The 15,375-nt window shown below is 37.5% G+C and overlaps 1 protein-coding gene across 1 annotated transcript in view; it reads left to right on the forward strand.

Moving 5' to 3' along the window:
• The window catches only part of TOPAZ1 (testis and ovary specific PAZ domain containing 1), a 92,827-nt gene that overhangs the window by 38,347 nt on the left and 39,105 nt on the right, over nt 1-15,375 (forward strand). The window contains exons 9-12 of the mRNA XM_010374345.2: nt 1,936-1,999; nt 7,674-7,825; nt 8,030-8,122; nt 11,059-11,174. Of these exons, the coding sequence (XP_010372647.2) occupies nt 1,936-1,999; nt 7,674-7,825; nt 8,030-8,122; nt 11,059-11,174 (425 nt within the window). The remainder of the gene's footprint in view (nt 1-1,935; nt 2,000-7,673; nt 7,826-8,029; nt 8,123-11,058; nt 11,175-15,375) is intronic.

A 15,375-nucleotide genomic window follows, 5' to 3' on the forward strand; every position in this document is an offset into this window, starting at 1 on the left:
TTCACTTCTAGGTGTAGGATTCCCTTAAGCATTTCTTGTAGGTCTGGTGTAGTGGTGATGAACTCCCTCAGCTTTAGCTTTTCTGGGAAAGACTTTATTTCTCTTTATTTATGAAGGCTAACTTTGCTGAGTATAATATCAATTAATATCCATATTTTCTTTTAGCATACTTTAGATACATCATCCTATTCTCTCCTGGTCTATAAAGTTTCTGCTGAGAAATCCACTGTTAGTCTGATGGAGATTTCTTTATAAGTGACTATATGCTTTTTTTTTTTCCTTTCCTTTCCTTTCCTTTCTTTTTTTTTTTTTTTTTTTTTTTTTTGAGACACGGTCTTCGGTCTTTCTCTGTTGCCCAGGCTGGAGTGCAGTGGTGTGATCTCAGCTCGCTGCAACTTCTGCCTCCTGGGCTCAGGTGATCCTCCCACCTCAGCCTCCCAAGCAGCTGGGACTACAGGCACATGTCACCATGCCCAGCTAATTTTTCTATTTTTAGTAGAGATGGGGTTTCACCATGTTGCCCAGTCTGGTCTCTAACACCTAGACTCAAGCAATCCACCCACCTTGGCCTTCCAAAGTGCTAAGATTACAGGCATGAGCTACTGTACGCAGCCTGTTCTTCTTTTTCAAAAGTTGTTTTAGCAGTCCACAGCAGTGATGGTTGCAAACAATAGAATTTGTCCTTCTGGCATGTGAAAATGTGTAGCCATCTTTCTGCTGGGGGGGTGGCTGGGTCGCTGCTGTTGGCTCCCACAGCAACAGCAGCTGCAGCTGCAGGCCAGGAATGTCAGTGGGGCTCCAGGGATTTTTCACTTGGCACCAGGGCAGGGCACAATCTGTGGGGGCTAGGCTCCCAACATGGCACCAGGGTGTTGTTAATTAGCAGCTTTTTTAGCAGCTACTTAGGACTTAGTAGTTTGTGGGACTCAGCATGAGCTCTTCCTCTCTGGAGCAGTGCTTTTCCAGGCAACCCCCCTACATTAGTCTCAGGACCCACAAGGGTCAAGGGACTCTGTCATGGCTAGGATTATAGGAGTCTTCAGCCAGAGTGTGGGCCACTGGGAGTCTCTCATTTACACTTTCTCTGTATTAGGGAGCCTCTCTAACTCCACTAGTAGGTTTTAATCCTGCTGAGATTCTTTGTCTGTATAAGACAAACTAAGCAAATGCATTTTCTTCTACCTTTTAGCAAAATCTCACTGAAATGCATTCATCCATTTGGCTCACCATGCCATCCCTTCTCCACTGAAATGGGTGGTCCAAGGCCAGGTCTTCAGGCATTTAATACCCACCGCAATGCTATGGTAGTCAGAAACCCCTTTTCACCCTCTTAAAAGTATCTTTTGAGAAATAGAATTTCTTCATTTTTAGAGTCCAATTTTTCAGTTTTCTTTTGTGGTATTAACTTTTTGCATCCTGTTGAAGATCTTTACCAAGATCATGAAGATGTTCTCCTATGTTTTTCCTTTAAAAGTTTGTTTTACCTTTTGCAGAATCAAATCAGCTAGAATTGATTTTTGTTTATGATATAAGAAGAGAATCAAGATACAGTTTTTTCCCATGTGGGTCTTCAGGTGACACATTACCGTTTATCAAAAAGACCATCTTTTCCCCACTACACTACAATGATACCATGTTATAAATCAGCTGACTGTATATGAGTGGGTCTGTTTCTGGGCTCTGTGTTCTAATACGTTGGTCAATGTGTTTATCCTTGCACCAGGAAATGGTTATTTGTAAAATAACATAAGATTTTTGTAATGAATTAAATATGTACTTCAAATCTGTGAGTTAACCAGACATCAGCTTCTTTATTCCAATCCTTTGAGATCATTTAAAAATTTCAATATAAGCAAAAAGATAGGATTGAAATGTGTATAGTTCTTACAGAATATTTAAAAAAAGGTAATTTTACATTTTTCATGACTTTTGCAGGTTTGCATGGATGTGTTTAAGAAATATATAAGTATCAATGAACTGTGTTTGCTACAGCGTGCAGGTATGAAACAAATAGTATAAAGCTATTAATGTGTGGATATTAGGTAATGTGCTGTTGTTTGAAAATAGTTTAAAAGTAAATTCAATAATTTGTAAGTTTGAAAATGGAATGCCTTACTCATTAGTGGCTCTGTTGGCCTAAGAAAGGGTTGAAAATAAATGAGATATTTTGGTTAATTAAAAAAAAATCTACCTAATACTGTAATTCCCTTACACACTAATATTTTCATGACTTACAAATTTTACTTACAAGTGTAAGATGGAGAAAATGGTATTGTTAATTAGTCTTTAACTCTATCTAAAGGGACTTTTCAGAAGCTGACTCTTTCCTGTTTCTTCTTCCTTCTTCTCTTTTTACATTTACCTCTTGTAGCCAGTGTACCATCCAGGGAGTCTGTGCAGTTCCCTATATATACCAGGCTGTGTTCAAACTTCAAGGCTACTATTACCACTTCTCTCTGTTAGGGATGCCTCTAGTTCCATCCCATTTCCTTATGGCAAAGGAAAGGCTATTCGGCCTTCAAGGCTAGGTCATAGGAAATAGGATTGGCTATTTGGCCTTCAAGTCTAAGTCACAGGAAATAGGATTACCTCCTCTATTAGGCCCTTATCTGATTCCACAACCCCATCCCATTCTTTGCCACCTTCTCCCCATACTAATAGTGAGCTGCAAGAGGACAGAGACCATGCTTAATTTATTTGTGTTTGTCACCCTGGCACAACCACCAAAGCCACATAGTAGATGTGGTAATAGAGCACTTTCACTTCATATATTTCTGCTTGAGATCTCATTCTGCTAAAAACAAAGTCTCTGACAGGTTTATTGTTTTGTTTTGCTGGTGATATCATCTCCCCAAGGATTAGAGGAAACACCTAACGAAATTGCTAGTCTGAACTTAATGTAACTGTAACAAAGAAGTAGTAGTTAAGGTAAAGTAATAGGTACCTATATGGGAATATACTTATAACCTGAGGGATTTATCCATATCTAACCTATATAGTTTCATAGGTTAGATATGGATAAAATTTTAAATTCCAGAAATAATCCCATATATGAGATGTGGAAGAAAAGAGGATGTCATGAAAAAGATGCAAAACTCCCAAAAATATAAGTCTGACTGTATAAAGATCCAATATGGCTACAGGAAAAATCCGTCTGCATTTTGCTTTAAAACAATGAATAGAGAACAAAAATAAGAGCCTGTAGCAAAGAATAAATGTAGAAAGTTGTCAAGAACCTGTGGAAATTTTTTGGTTTAAAAATAAAAACTGGCCGGGCGCGGTGGCTCAAGCCTGTAATCCCAGCACTTTGGGAGGCCGAGACGGGCGGATCACGAGGTCAGGAGATCAAGACCATCCTGGCTAACACGGTGAAACCCCGTCTCTACTAAAAATACAAAAACTAGCCGGGCGAGGTGGCAGGCGCCTGTAGTCCCAGCTCCTCGGGAGCCTGAGGCAGGAGAATGGCGTAAACCCGGGAGGCGGAGCTTGCAGTGAGCTGAGATCTGGCCACTGCACTCCAGACCGGGCGACAGAGCGAGACTCCGCCTCAAAAAAAAAAAAAAAAAAAAAAAAAATAAAAATAAAAACTTAGTGGGAAATAATAGATAGCTCAGAATAGACCTGATATATATGAGGGGTTTAGTGTTTAGAAAGACCATAGGATTTGAGACAAGAGGAATCACTTTGAAAATGATAAGATGACTAGATAGCAACTTAAAGAGGCTCTGAATACCACTGGTATAAATAAGTTATGGATTTAGCTACTCAGGCTCTACAGAGAGGCCTCAGGAATCATTTTGTTGCACAAGGGGAGGGAGCTGAGTCAGTGGACCCCCCCAACTCCCTGTTTAACCATAGTTTCTTGTTTATCTATTTTATATTTACATTTCCACATAAAATTCTTTTGAGAGGTTTTTAAATTTTAAGTTTCCATTTAGAAATTTTAAATTTACAAAAATCTGTGAAAATAGAAATAATACAAACAATAGTCATATCCTTTATCATTTTCATTTGTTCGCTCTCTCCTTCCTTCCATATATGTGTGTGTATACACACGTGCACATATGTGCATGGCCATTCACACACACACGTTTTTCCCTGAACCACTTGAAGTTAAGTTGCACATATCATGGCCCTTTACCACCAAATACTTTAATGCATATTTCTGAAAAACAGGCTATCCTTTTATATAACCATGGCACATTTATCCACCTAAGTAAATTTAACATGAGTACAATAGTTTTGTCTAATTTATTACTTATATTCAAATTTTGTCACTTGACCCAATGATGGCCTTTTGTAGCATTTTTCCCTCTAGTTTAGGATCCAGTCCAGGATCAGGTGTGCGTTTAGTTGTCATGACTCTTTAGCCTCCTTTAATCTAGAACATTTCCACCATCTGTCTTGGACATTTTGGGAGTATGTATGTGATAAAATATACATAAAATTTACTATTTTAAACATTTTTAAGTGTACAATTCACTGCCATATTAAGTACATTCGGTGTTGTGTAACCATCACCATTATCCATTCCTAGAACTTTCTCATCCCAAACAGAAACGCCGTATGCATTAAACAATAACTCCTCATTACCCTCATTCTCAGCCCTTGATAACCTATAATCTACTTTCTGGCCCTGTGCATTTGTCTATTCTAGGTATTTCATATAAGTAAAATTACACAATATTTGTCATTTTGTGTCTGGATTATTTCACTTAGCATAGTGTCCTCAAGGTTTATCCATATTGTAACATGTATCAGAATTTTCTTCCTTTTTAAGGCTGAATATCCTGTTGTATGAATATACCAAATTTTGTTTATATATTCATTTGTTGATGGACACTTGGTTGTTTTTTCCTTTTGGGTATTAAAGTAATGTTGCCATGAACTTTGACATACAAGTATCTACTTGAGTCCTTGCTTTCAGTTGTTTCGGGTATATACCTAAGAGTAAAACTATAGGTCCTGTTTTATCTGTTTTATGTGTGAATTTCCACATAAAATTTCCCTTTCCAGAAGTTTTATGGCCAAAAACATTTTAAAACAACGCATTTAGCATATACCAGAATGAATCGATGAAGTACAGCAATTAGCAATTCAGTAGAAAAAAGTCTTTTAAATCAGATTTTTAGAAAGATGACGATTTCTGTGGTTTAAAGTAATCAAAGGGAGTATAAAAGATATAAATTTGATCACATAAATTTGAACTAAAAAGCTATTATCTTCAATATTTTAGATTTACCACTGGTAATATACAAAAATATTCCAATATATAAGAATAATGAGTCCAATCAGCTATTTAGAAGGACATGAATATTGTTTCTTCTTGTGAAAATTAGAAACATTTCAAGAGGAAATTCCATTGGTTAATGATTCACTAGAATTATCCATTCCTAACCAAAGAAAGGAGTAAAAGTACCTGATTCTGGTGAATAATTGGTAAAGTAGCATTATGAATTGACAGACTTTTTAAAAAAGCAATGTAGGCCGGGTGCAGTGGCTGGCACCTGTAATCTCAGCACTCTGGGAGCCTGAAGTGAGTGAATTGCTTGAGCCCAGGAGTTTAGACCAGCCTGGGCAAAATGGTAAAACCCCATCTCTACAAAAATAAATTTTAAAAATTAACCAGGCATGGTGGTGCACGCCTATAGTCCCAACTACTCGGAAGGCTGAGGTGGGAAGATCGCTTGAGCCTAGGAGGCAGAGGTTGCAGTGAGCCAAGATCACAACACTGCACTCCAGCCCTGGGTGACAGAGCAAGACCATGTCTCAAAAATAAATAAATAAAATAAAAGACAATACAGCAGTTTGTGTCAAAACGTATTAAAAATGTTCAGTTTCCACCCAACAGTTTAACAAGAAGGTATCATTATTTGTTTTTGTTTTTTTGAGAAGGAGTCTCCCACTGTCACCTAGGCTGGAGTACAGTGGCACGATCCTGGCTCACTGCAACCTCCGTCTCCTGAGTTCATGTGAATCTCCTGCCTCAGTCTCCCTGAGTAGCTGTGACTACAGGCCTGCGCCACCATACCCGGCTAATTTTTTTATTTTTAGCGGAGACAAGGTTTCACCATGTTGGCCAGGCGTCTCAAACTCTTGACCTCAGGTGATCCGCCCACCTCAGCCTCACAAAATGCTGGAATTACAGGCGTGAGCCACCACGCCCAGCTGAGAGGATCATTATTTTCAATGCAGAAAATATATTAACAGTTTTAAAATAACTTAATGAGGCCAGGCGCGGTGACTCATATCTATAATTCCAGCACTTTGGGAGGCTGAGGCAGGCAGATCACCTGAGGTCAGAAGTTCAAGACCAGCCTGGCCCACATGGTGAAATGCCATCTCTACTAAAAATGCAAAAAAAACTAGCCAGGCATGGTGGTGCACACCTGTAATCCCAGCTACTTGGGGGGCTGAGGCAGGAGAGTCACTTGAACCTGGAAGGCAGAGGTTGCAGTGAGCCGAGATCATGCCACTGCACTCCAGTCTAGGTGACAGAATGATACTCTGTCTCAAAAAAATAAATAATGACACAAAGGAGGAAGGTTGCATGTCAATTAGTGGACTGTTTACACACTGGCTAACATAGATTAACTGCACCTTTTTGAATATCTGCAATTTCAGTTTTATTAATAAGCTATAATAACACTGAGTTTACCATTTTATCAGTTGATCTGCTTCTGTATAGGCAACTATATAAATACTGCCAAAAGTATAGCAGCAATAGTTTATCTGTATGTGCTCAGGGAAAATAATTGTAGTATATAAAAAAGCTTTACAAGAAATTTGAATGTTGTTATACCATGTTATTAAAGTTTTAAAACTTTAACATTAATTTTTCACTTGTGCCACTGAACTTTGTCAATAGCTACTGGCTTTCCCAAACAACACCAGGTAATCCAGCTAGTAATAAATATTTCTAATAGAAATAATTAACACAAAATAAAACCAAAAGTATTTTTACTAAGGCAGTTAAGGTATACAGATTTTAACCTGGGAAATTTTGGAATGAAGAAAAAAATGATCAATGAAAGAATCCCAATTTAAATAATTTTAGTGAAATCAATGGGGAAAAATTGGAAACATCATGTTACATAGAAAATTAAGGATTTGGATGGGCATGAAAAAAGTACTTTCTCAAAGAAAACTAATCAGCGTTGTTGTAATTTTTAGTAGAATGTTCCACAATCACAAACTGAAATCAAAAATATCCCCATCCATGACAAGGCAGGGAGAAGTTAAAAATAATGTCAACATGTTGGTAGGTTTAAAGCAATAAGAATGGGTATGTGTCAAAACAGTCTGCATCCATCACCAAACTATACAACTTCACATCTGTACCAGGGCTACTGCCTCAAGACTGCCTGGGAACTTGACTCTCTAGGAGTTCATATTGACACTATGATATATGGGAATGGCAGTTTAGACCTATTCTTTGCAGGTAGCGCATGAGTTACTCCATGCTGAACATGCTTGGTTGACTTCAAATATTATTGCCATTTTGACTTTTGCTTTAATTTTCATCCACTATTTCTAATACTAGAACTGTACCTTTCAAGAATTTACGTTGAATTCATATTATTTTATCTTTATATATAGAAAAATTATTGAATTTAAGAAATACGGATATCTGATACAGCAAATGACATTAGTATATATATTTTCATTTTCAGTAAACGTATTTATGGAGTACTACAGAAAGTTTCCCCCAGGTATATACTTTGATTTACAAGTGCTAAATGACCTTCTAAATTCTTTACTCAAACATTGTTTATTGAAAGAAGTATTTCAGATAGTGAACCTCAGCATAATGGTTAAAATGCTGGTAAGTAGCCTGAAAATATATGTTATTTTAATGTTTTATGTTAATTTCTCTGTTATTCATTGTTTGAATTTAGCAGTTGAATTTCTGTGTTTGTTGAATACTTCCTAGAAACCACTTGTGTTTTTCAACATAAATGAGTTTGAGAAATTTAAGGTGTACTAAAAGAAGATCTGAAAATGAGTGTAATTTTTTTGTTTTATCCAGCCTTCTCTGAAAATATTACTAAACATATTTGAGCATGTGGCAACTATGAAATTAAGGAATGCTGTACCTGCTTTAATTGATATCTTTTGCAAGGTATGGTTTTATTTTCTCTTATTCTCTGATGGCAAGTAACCAAGAAAATAATTGTTTCCATGTATACCCTTGAGCTGCCTTTTATTCACATTCTAGATGCCAAAGAATTCTATTTCCAGAAGTATTCTTTTTCTCTTGAAATAGGGTTTATAAAAATATACTCCAGTGGCTGATAAGCCTTCCCCTTAAATTAGTTTCAAACATTCAGATTATTGCTTTTTGATGTATGAATTGTCTTCATCTCTACTTCATAAGGATGATTAAATGAAATTTTCTTTCTCTAAAAGAATTGAGATCATTTACAACAGAAATAAACAAACCAAAAAAGACTGACAAAAATATAAAATTCAACTTTTGTTAAATACTTTCTAATATTTGATACTTAATCATCTACTTCAGAATAGACCTGATAGGAAAACTACCAGTTTTCTTTCAGAAGCAACATTGGAAGAACTCTAGCAGAAAAACAGATATTTGAGTTAATACCTCAGATTTTACATTATAAAACTTGACAATTGCTTGCCTAGAAATGTTTTGAATCAAAAGTTACTGATCGCCGGGCACAGTGGCTCTTCACGCCTGTAATCCCAGCACTTTGGGAGGCCGAGGCGGGCAGATCACAGGGTCAGAAGTTCAAGACCAGCCTAACAAACATGGTGAAACCCCATCTCTACTAAAAACACACAAAAAATTAGCCAGGCATGGTGGTGCACGCCTGTAATCCCAGCTACTCGGGAGGCTAAGGCAGGAGAATTGCTTGAACCTGGGGGGCAGAGGTTGCAGTGAGCCAAGATTGTGCCATAACCTAGGCAACAGGGGGCAAAACTCCGTCTCAAAAGAAAAAAAAAGTTGCTGATAACCCATAGAGGTTGTAGAAAATCTCAGTAAGGATTCCATAAATTGTCTGATACTGAATAACTTGACTTTCTGCAAAATGTACCCCCCCTCCCCAGTGACTGTCTAAATAAAATTACCCTTAGTGGAGAATATCTAACAAAGACAATGATTTTCATTTTTGCATGGCTAATATGGAACCATCATTTCTGGAAGTTGTTTAAAACCAGCACCAATTTCCCTCTTAAGACTATTTCAGGGTTCAGTAATAACACCATAATATCATCATGGAGAAAGATGCTTTTCCTCCTCTTTATCCTAGTGTACCATACTCCATGTATTTAGCATAAATATCACTGAGGAAAGATAATTAACATCTTATTTTTGTCCTGCCTTAGATTGTTACCTAGTGTGTTACAAAACAATTTTTATTTACCCTGGTTTTTGAGCAGTGTTAAAGGGCAGAGTTTTTAAAGCATGTCAGTTACCAGATAACTGATTTGTTCTTTTGCAGGTTTGTTTATAGTTGGCCTTGTTCATTTAGTCAAAAGTCACTGCAAGATCAGTGAATACAGTTAGACCACCAGTGACCCTTTCAAATGTTGTAGAGCATAACAGTAAAAAAAATCATGATGCCCACTCCTTTACTTCATGATGTTTGGAAAACTATTTGTTAAGGTAGTGGATTGGTAGGTTTAGGAGAGGAGCTCTTTTCCTCTTTTAAGATAAAATTGAGTATGCTCTGAATCTAGAGGAGCTAATAGAGCTTAAGGATTAGAACCTAATCTTTAGAACAGGCTTTAAACAGTCATTTTTACAGGATTTTTTACCAAAGCTGTTTTTAGTTAAAATTGTTTAATAACATGGCTTAGGGTAGCATTTCTAGGACCCATTCAAAGGGAGCCTAGTACCACTAAATTTGAGACCGTTTTCCTTGGAGTTCAAAGGTGAGAAAAATCTCTTAGCAGCTTGTTACTATTGTCCTTCACTAAAAGAAATTCTATCTCAAAATATATAATTGTAAGTTATAACAGCCAAATTACAGCATCTCACATTATACCTTGAAACAGGTAGCTTCTCCACTTACCCCGGTATTGTTTTGTTATCCTACCCCAAATTCTTACTTCCTAGTACTCCCTTCAGATCTATACTGGAGACAAAGCATACATTCTCTCAAACATTCAAAATATATTTTGATATTTAAGTAATTTCTTAAAGGGAATTTTTCTGAAAACCAGAATAGAACCATAGAAAATTCTCAGCAAAAATATTGCTCAGAGAATTTCAAACACCACTCAGTTGAGTCATTCTTAACTCTCTAAATCCTAGTCCAGGGTAGCTAGACATAATACCTTCGAGGTATTATGGAGGTATTGGAGGACCTAGTCATAGTACCTTTGAACCAAGGTCAAGAGGATCATTTGAGCTGGGGCAACTAATAAGACTGCCAGCTCACAACCTTGTACCTTCCCACTTTTCCAGGATAATGTCATGTAGAAGAGCTGTCAGAAAAGGCCTGCCTCTCATACATCCATTCTCACACTGGAAGTATCCAGATATTCCCTTGTTGGTTCTGTTCATTAGAGTTGAGGTTCATGAAGAAGACAGGAAATGAGTCATATGTGAATGACAGATAAAATCTTTGAATTGATTTTTTTTAATTAAATGCTATATTACATGTGGGCAGTTAATCCACCTGAGTGATTAATTTATCAAGGAATCACTGATTCTTCTCTGGCCATGGCCCTGTGTGAGGCACAGGAACAATACTTCTCAGGAAGTTTACAATCAGGGATGAGGTATGAATACCAGTCCTAGACTAAAAGACAGACTGAGTACTAAATAAGAGGTATATATGATAAAGTGGTTGAGATAACTTAGAGAACAGGAAGAAAATTCACAAACTTAATATTTTCATTTTTGCTTTAAATTCTTAGGATATCTTTTTGTGATTCTGTGCCTCAATTTTTTTTTAATGAGTTTTATTACACTTGTCTCCATGTTTCACTTCTTCCATCAGTGTCTTAGTTGTTTCACACACATTGGGTCCTCAATTCTGTCACATTTTTGTAAGAATAACCACTTTCTTTTCTCTTCTACAGCTTGTTGAAGCCGGGATGGTGCTTGACCCAGAGCACTTTAACTATATTGTTAAGCTCTTATATCAAGTACAAGCTTCCCAACAAGAAATAACTGCAGTTCTGGAAATGAAATCCAGGTGAGAAAAATCATCATTATTTTTGCCAAAATATATGTGTCTTGGTGGGGACTTATAAAAGCTGAAGGCAAAGCTGTAATAACTGTTTGTATGCCCATTTAGATAGTTGCCTGTCATAAACCCTTCTCCCATCTCTTGGCTATGCCCTACTTTAGTCGAGCTGCCTCTGGCCAGCCTCACCTCATTTTTCTCAGTACTTCATTTCCTCTCAACGTCCTGCTCATCAAGTGTAAAAAGAGTATCTTTTCTGATGTACATCAGTGCAAAAATCCTCAATAAAATACTGGCAACCCGAATCCAGCAGCACATCAAAAAGCTTATCCACCATGATCAAGTGGGCTTCATCCCTGGGATGCAGGAGATTCAACATATGCAAATCAATAAATGTAATCCAGCATATGAGCAGAACCAAAGACAAAAACCACATGATTATCTCAGTAGATACAGAAAAGGCCTTTGACAAAATTCAACAGCCTTTCCTGCTAAAAACTCTCAATAAATTCGGTATTGATAGAACATATCTCAAAATAATAAGAGCTATTAATGACAAACCCACAGCCAATATCATACTCAATGGGCAAAAACTGGAAGCATTCCCTTTGAAAACTGGCACAAGACAGAGATGCCCTCTTTCACCACTCCTATTCAACATAGTGTTGGAAGTTCTGGCTAGGGCAATCAGGCAAGAGAAAGAAATAAAGGATATTCAGTTAGGAAGAGAAGAAGTCAAATTGTCCCTGTTTGCAGATGACATGATTGTATATTTAGAAAACCCCATCGTCTCAGCCCAAAATCTCCTTAAGCTGATAAGCAACTTCAGCAAAGTCTCAGGATAAAAAATCAATGTGCAAAAATCACAAGCATTCTTATACACCAGTAACAGACAAACAGAGAGCCAAATCATGAATGAACTCCCATTCACAATAGCTTCAAAGAGAATAAAATACCTAGGAATCCAACTTACAAGGGATGTGAAGGACCTCTTCAAGGAGAACTACAAACCACTGCTCAGTGAAATAAAAGAGGACACAAACAAATGGAAAAACATTCATGCTCATGGATAGGAAGAATCAATATCGTGAAAATGGCCATACTGCCCAAGGTAATTTATAGATTCAATGCCATCCCCATCAATGTACCAATGACTTTCTTCACAGAATTGGAAAAAACTGCTTTAAAGTTCATATGGAATCAAAAAACAGCCCGCATTGCCAAGACAATCCTAAGTCAAGAGAACAAAGCCGGAGGCATCATGCTACCTGACTTCAAACTATACTACAAGGCTACAGTAACCAACACAGCATGGTGCTGGTACCAAAACAGAGATATAGACCAATGAAACAGAACAGAGCCCTCAGAAGTAATACCACACATCTACAGCCATCTGATCTTTGACAAACCTGACAAAAACAAGAAATGGGGAAAGGATTCCCTGTTTAATAAACGGTGCTGGGAAAATTGGCTAGCCATAAGTAGAAAGCTGAAACTGGATCCTTCCTTATTCCTTATACAAAAATTAATTCAAGATGGATTAGAGACTTAAATGTTAGACCTAATACCATAAAAACCCTAGATGAAAACCTAGGTAATAACATTCAGGACATAGGCATGGGCAAGGACTTCATGTCTAAAACACCAAAAGCAACGGCAGCAAAAGCCAAAATTGACAAATGGGATCTAATTAAACTAAAGAGCTTCTGCACAGCAAAGGAAACTACCATCAGAGTGAACAGGCAACCTGCAGAATGGGAGAAAATGTTTGCAATCTACTCATCTGACAGGGGCTAATATCCAGAACCTACAAAGAACTCAAACAAATTTGCAAGAAAAAAGCAAACAACCCCATCAAAAAGTGGGCAAAGGATATGAACAGACCATTTCTCAAAATAAGACATTTATACAGCCAACAGACACATGAAAAAATGCTCATCATCACTGGCCATCAGAGAAATGCAAATCAAAACCACAATGAGATACCATCTCACACCAGTTAGAATGGCAATCATTAAAAAGTCAGGAAACAACAGGTGCTGGAGAGGATGTGGAGAAATAGGAGCACTTTTACACTGTTGGTGGGATTGTAAACTAGTTCAACCATTGTGGAAAACAGTGTGGCCATTCCTCAAGGATCTAGAACTAGAAATACCATATGACCCAGCCATCCCATTACTGGGTACATACCCAAAGGATTATAAATCATGCTGCTATAAAGACACATGCACACGTATGTTTATTGTGGGACTATTCACAATAGCAAAGACTTGGAATCAACCCAAATGTCCATCAGTGACAGACTGGATTAAGAAAATGTGGCACATATGCACCATGGAATACTATGCAGCCATAAAAAAGGATGAGTTTGCGTCCTTTGTAGGGACATGGATGCAGCTGGAAACCATCATTCTCAGCAAACTGTCGCAAGAACAGAAAACCAAACACCGCATATTCTCACTCATAGGTGGGAATTGAACAATGAGATCACTTGGACATGGGAAGGGGAACATCACACACCAGGGCCTATTGTGGGGAGGGGGAAGGAGGGAAGGGATGGCATTGGGAGTTATACCTGGTATAAATGACGAGTTGATGGATGCTGACGACTTGATGGGTGCAGCACACCAATATGGCACATGTATACATATGTAACAAACCTGCATGTTGTGCACATGTACCCTAGAACTTAAAGTATAATTTTAGAAAAAAGAGTGTCTTATATCTTCTGTTTCACTACTTAATTATACCTAATGTACTCTCTTATATGTGTACAAATTACCTTAATTCTTTTTTCTATTTGACTCACTTTTTGTTGTTATCTTAATAAAATACTTTAGTGCCCCTACTTTATTTACTTTCTCTACTCAGCTCATGGGCCTCCAAAGACCTTTAAAAAAAAAAAAAAATCCGGGCGCGGTGGCTCATGCCTGTAATCCCAGCACTTTGTGAGGCTGAAGCGGGTGGATCACAAGGTCAGGAGTTCAAGACCAATCTGACCAACATGGTGAAACCCCGTCTCTACTAAAAATACAAAAATTAGCTGAGTGTGGTCGTGCGCACCTGTAAACCCAGCTACTCAGGAGGCTGAGGCAGGAGAATCACTTGAATCCGGGAGGCGGAGGTTACAGTGAGCCGAGATCATGCCACTCCCTGAGTGACAGAGTGAGACTCCGTCTCAAAAAAAAAAAAAACTCACAACTATACAAGTAGTACCCAAGTAGTACCATAATATACTTATACCAAGAAAAAGGAAAGTCACGACTTAAAAAAAAATTAAAGTATAACATACATAGAAAAAATACATAAATTATGTGTTTAAATGAATCATAACTTTTTAAATGTAATTAGATTTGATAAAGAGCAAATCAACTACTGAAATCCTTCAGAATGCCCAGAAATCTCCAATATGGAGCTTCCATTGCTATTTTTATCTCATTTCTCATTATCCTGTAATGCAAAGGTTCCCAAACTTTCTTGGTTCTGTGTCCCTAGGCCAAAAGAAAGGTATTAACTGTCCCATTTATTAACTAGTTAGGTGCAAACAAGTTAATAGTAGTAATTTGTTCAGTGTCTGACAGATGTCAGCCTGAAAACTTAAAATAACCTGTGGTGTCCTGGTGAGTTTGCCATTGTGCCCTAGATGCCTCGGTGCAGTTAAAAGAATTGCAGCTCTAAGTAGTACTACTTCCCTTCAATCACTAGCATTGAAATTCATTTGAGTTTTCCAAGTTCTGTGATTTTTTAAATTTAATTACTGGTAATTAACAATATTCATGTTTTCCATGAAAATTGTAACACTGTTTAGGCTAAATAGATTTTGAGGACTACCTAGGAAACAAATTTTTTGTAAGAAAAGTATAATTCATCGAGCATATAGTTCTGGAGTCTAATTTGTTTTTAAGTAGGGTGCATTGGTGGTGTCTTCCAGTCATTGAGTTTATTCTTCCCTAGAGCGATATGTGAAAAACTTTTCCCATTTTGGGCAGTGGCAGCTATGGCAGAGACCTCACATGACTAACAGATGTTAATCTCCCACCAGATTCAGTAGCAGTTGCACAGGGAAAGTGTATGCATCAAGGCTCAAGAGAATAGCAGTATCTGGTGCCTTGAATAGCTACTGAACTTCACTCTTCATGCAATGATTGACAGCAGACCCTGTTAGTATATAGGAAGACCCCAGAACAATCCAGCTTTTCACTTTTTTTAT

The sequence above is a fragment of the Rhinopithecus roxellana genome, chromosome 1 (assembly GCF_007565055.1).
Source record: "Rhinopithecus roxellana isolate Shanxi Qingling chromosome 1, ASM756505v1, whole genome shotgun sequence".
NCBI classification, from domain to species: domain Eukaryota; kingdom Metazoa; phylum Chordata; class Mammalia; order Primates; family Cercopithecidae; genus Rhinopithecus; species Rhinopithecus roxellana.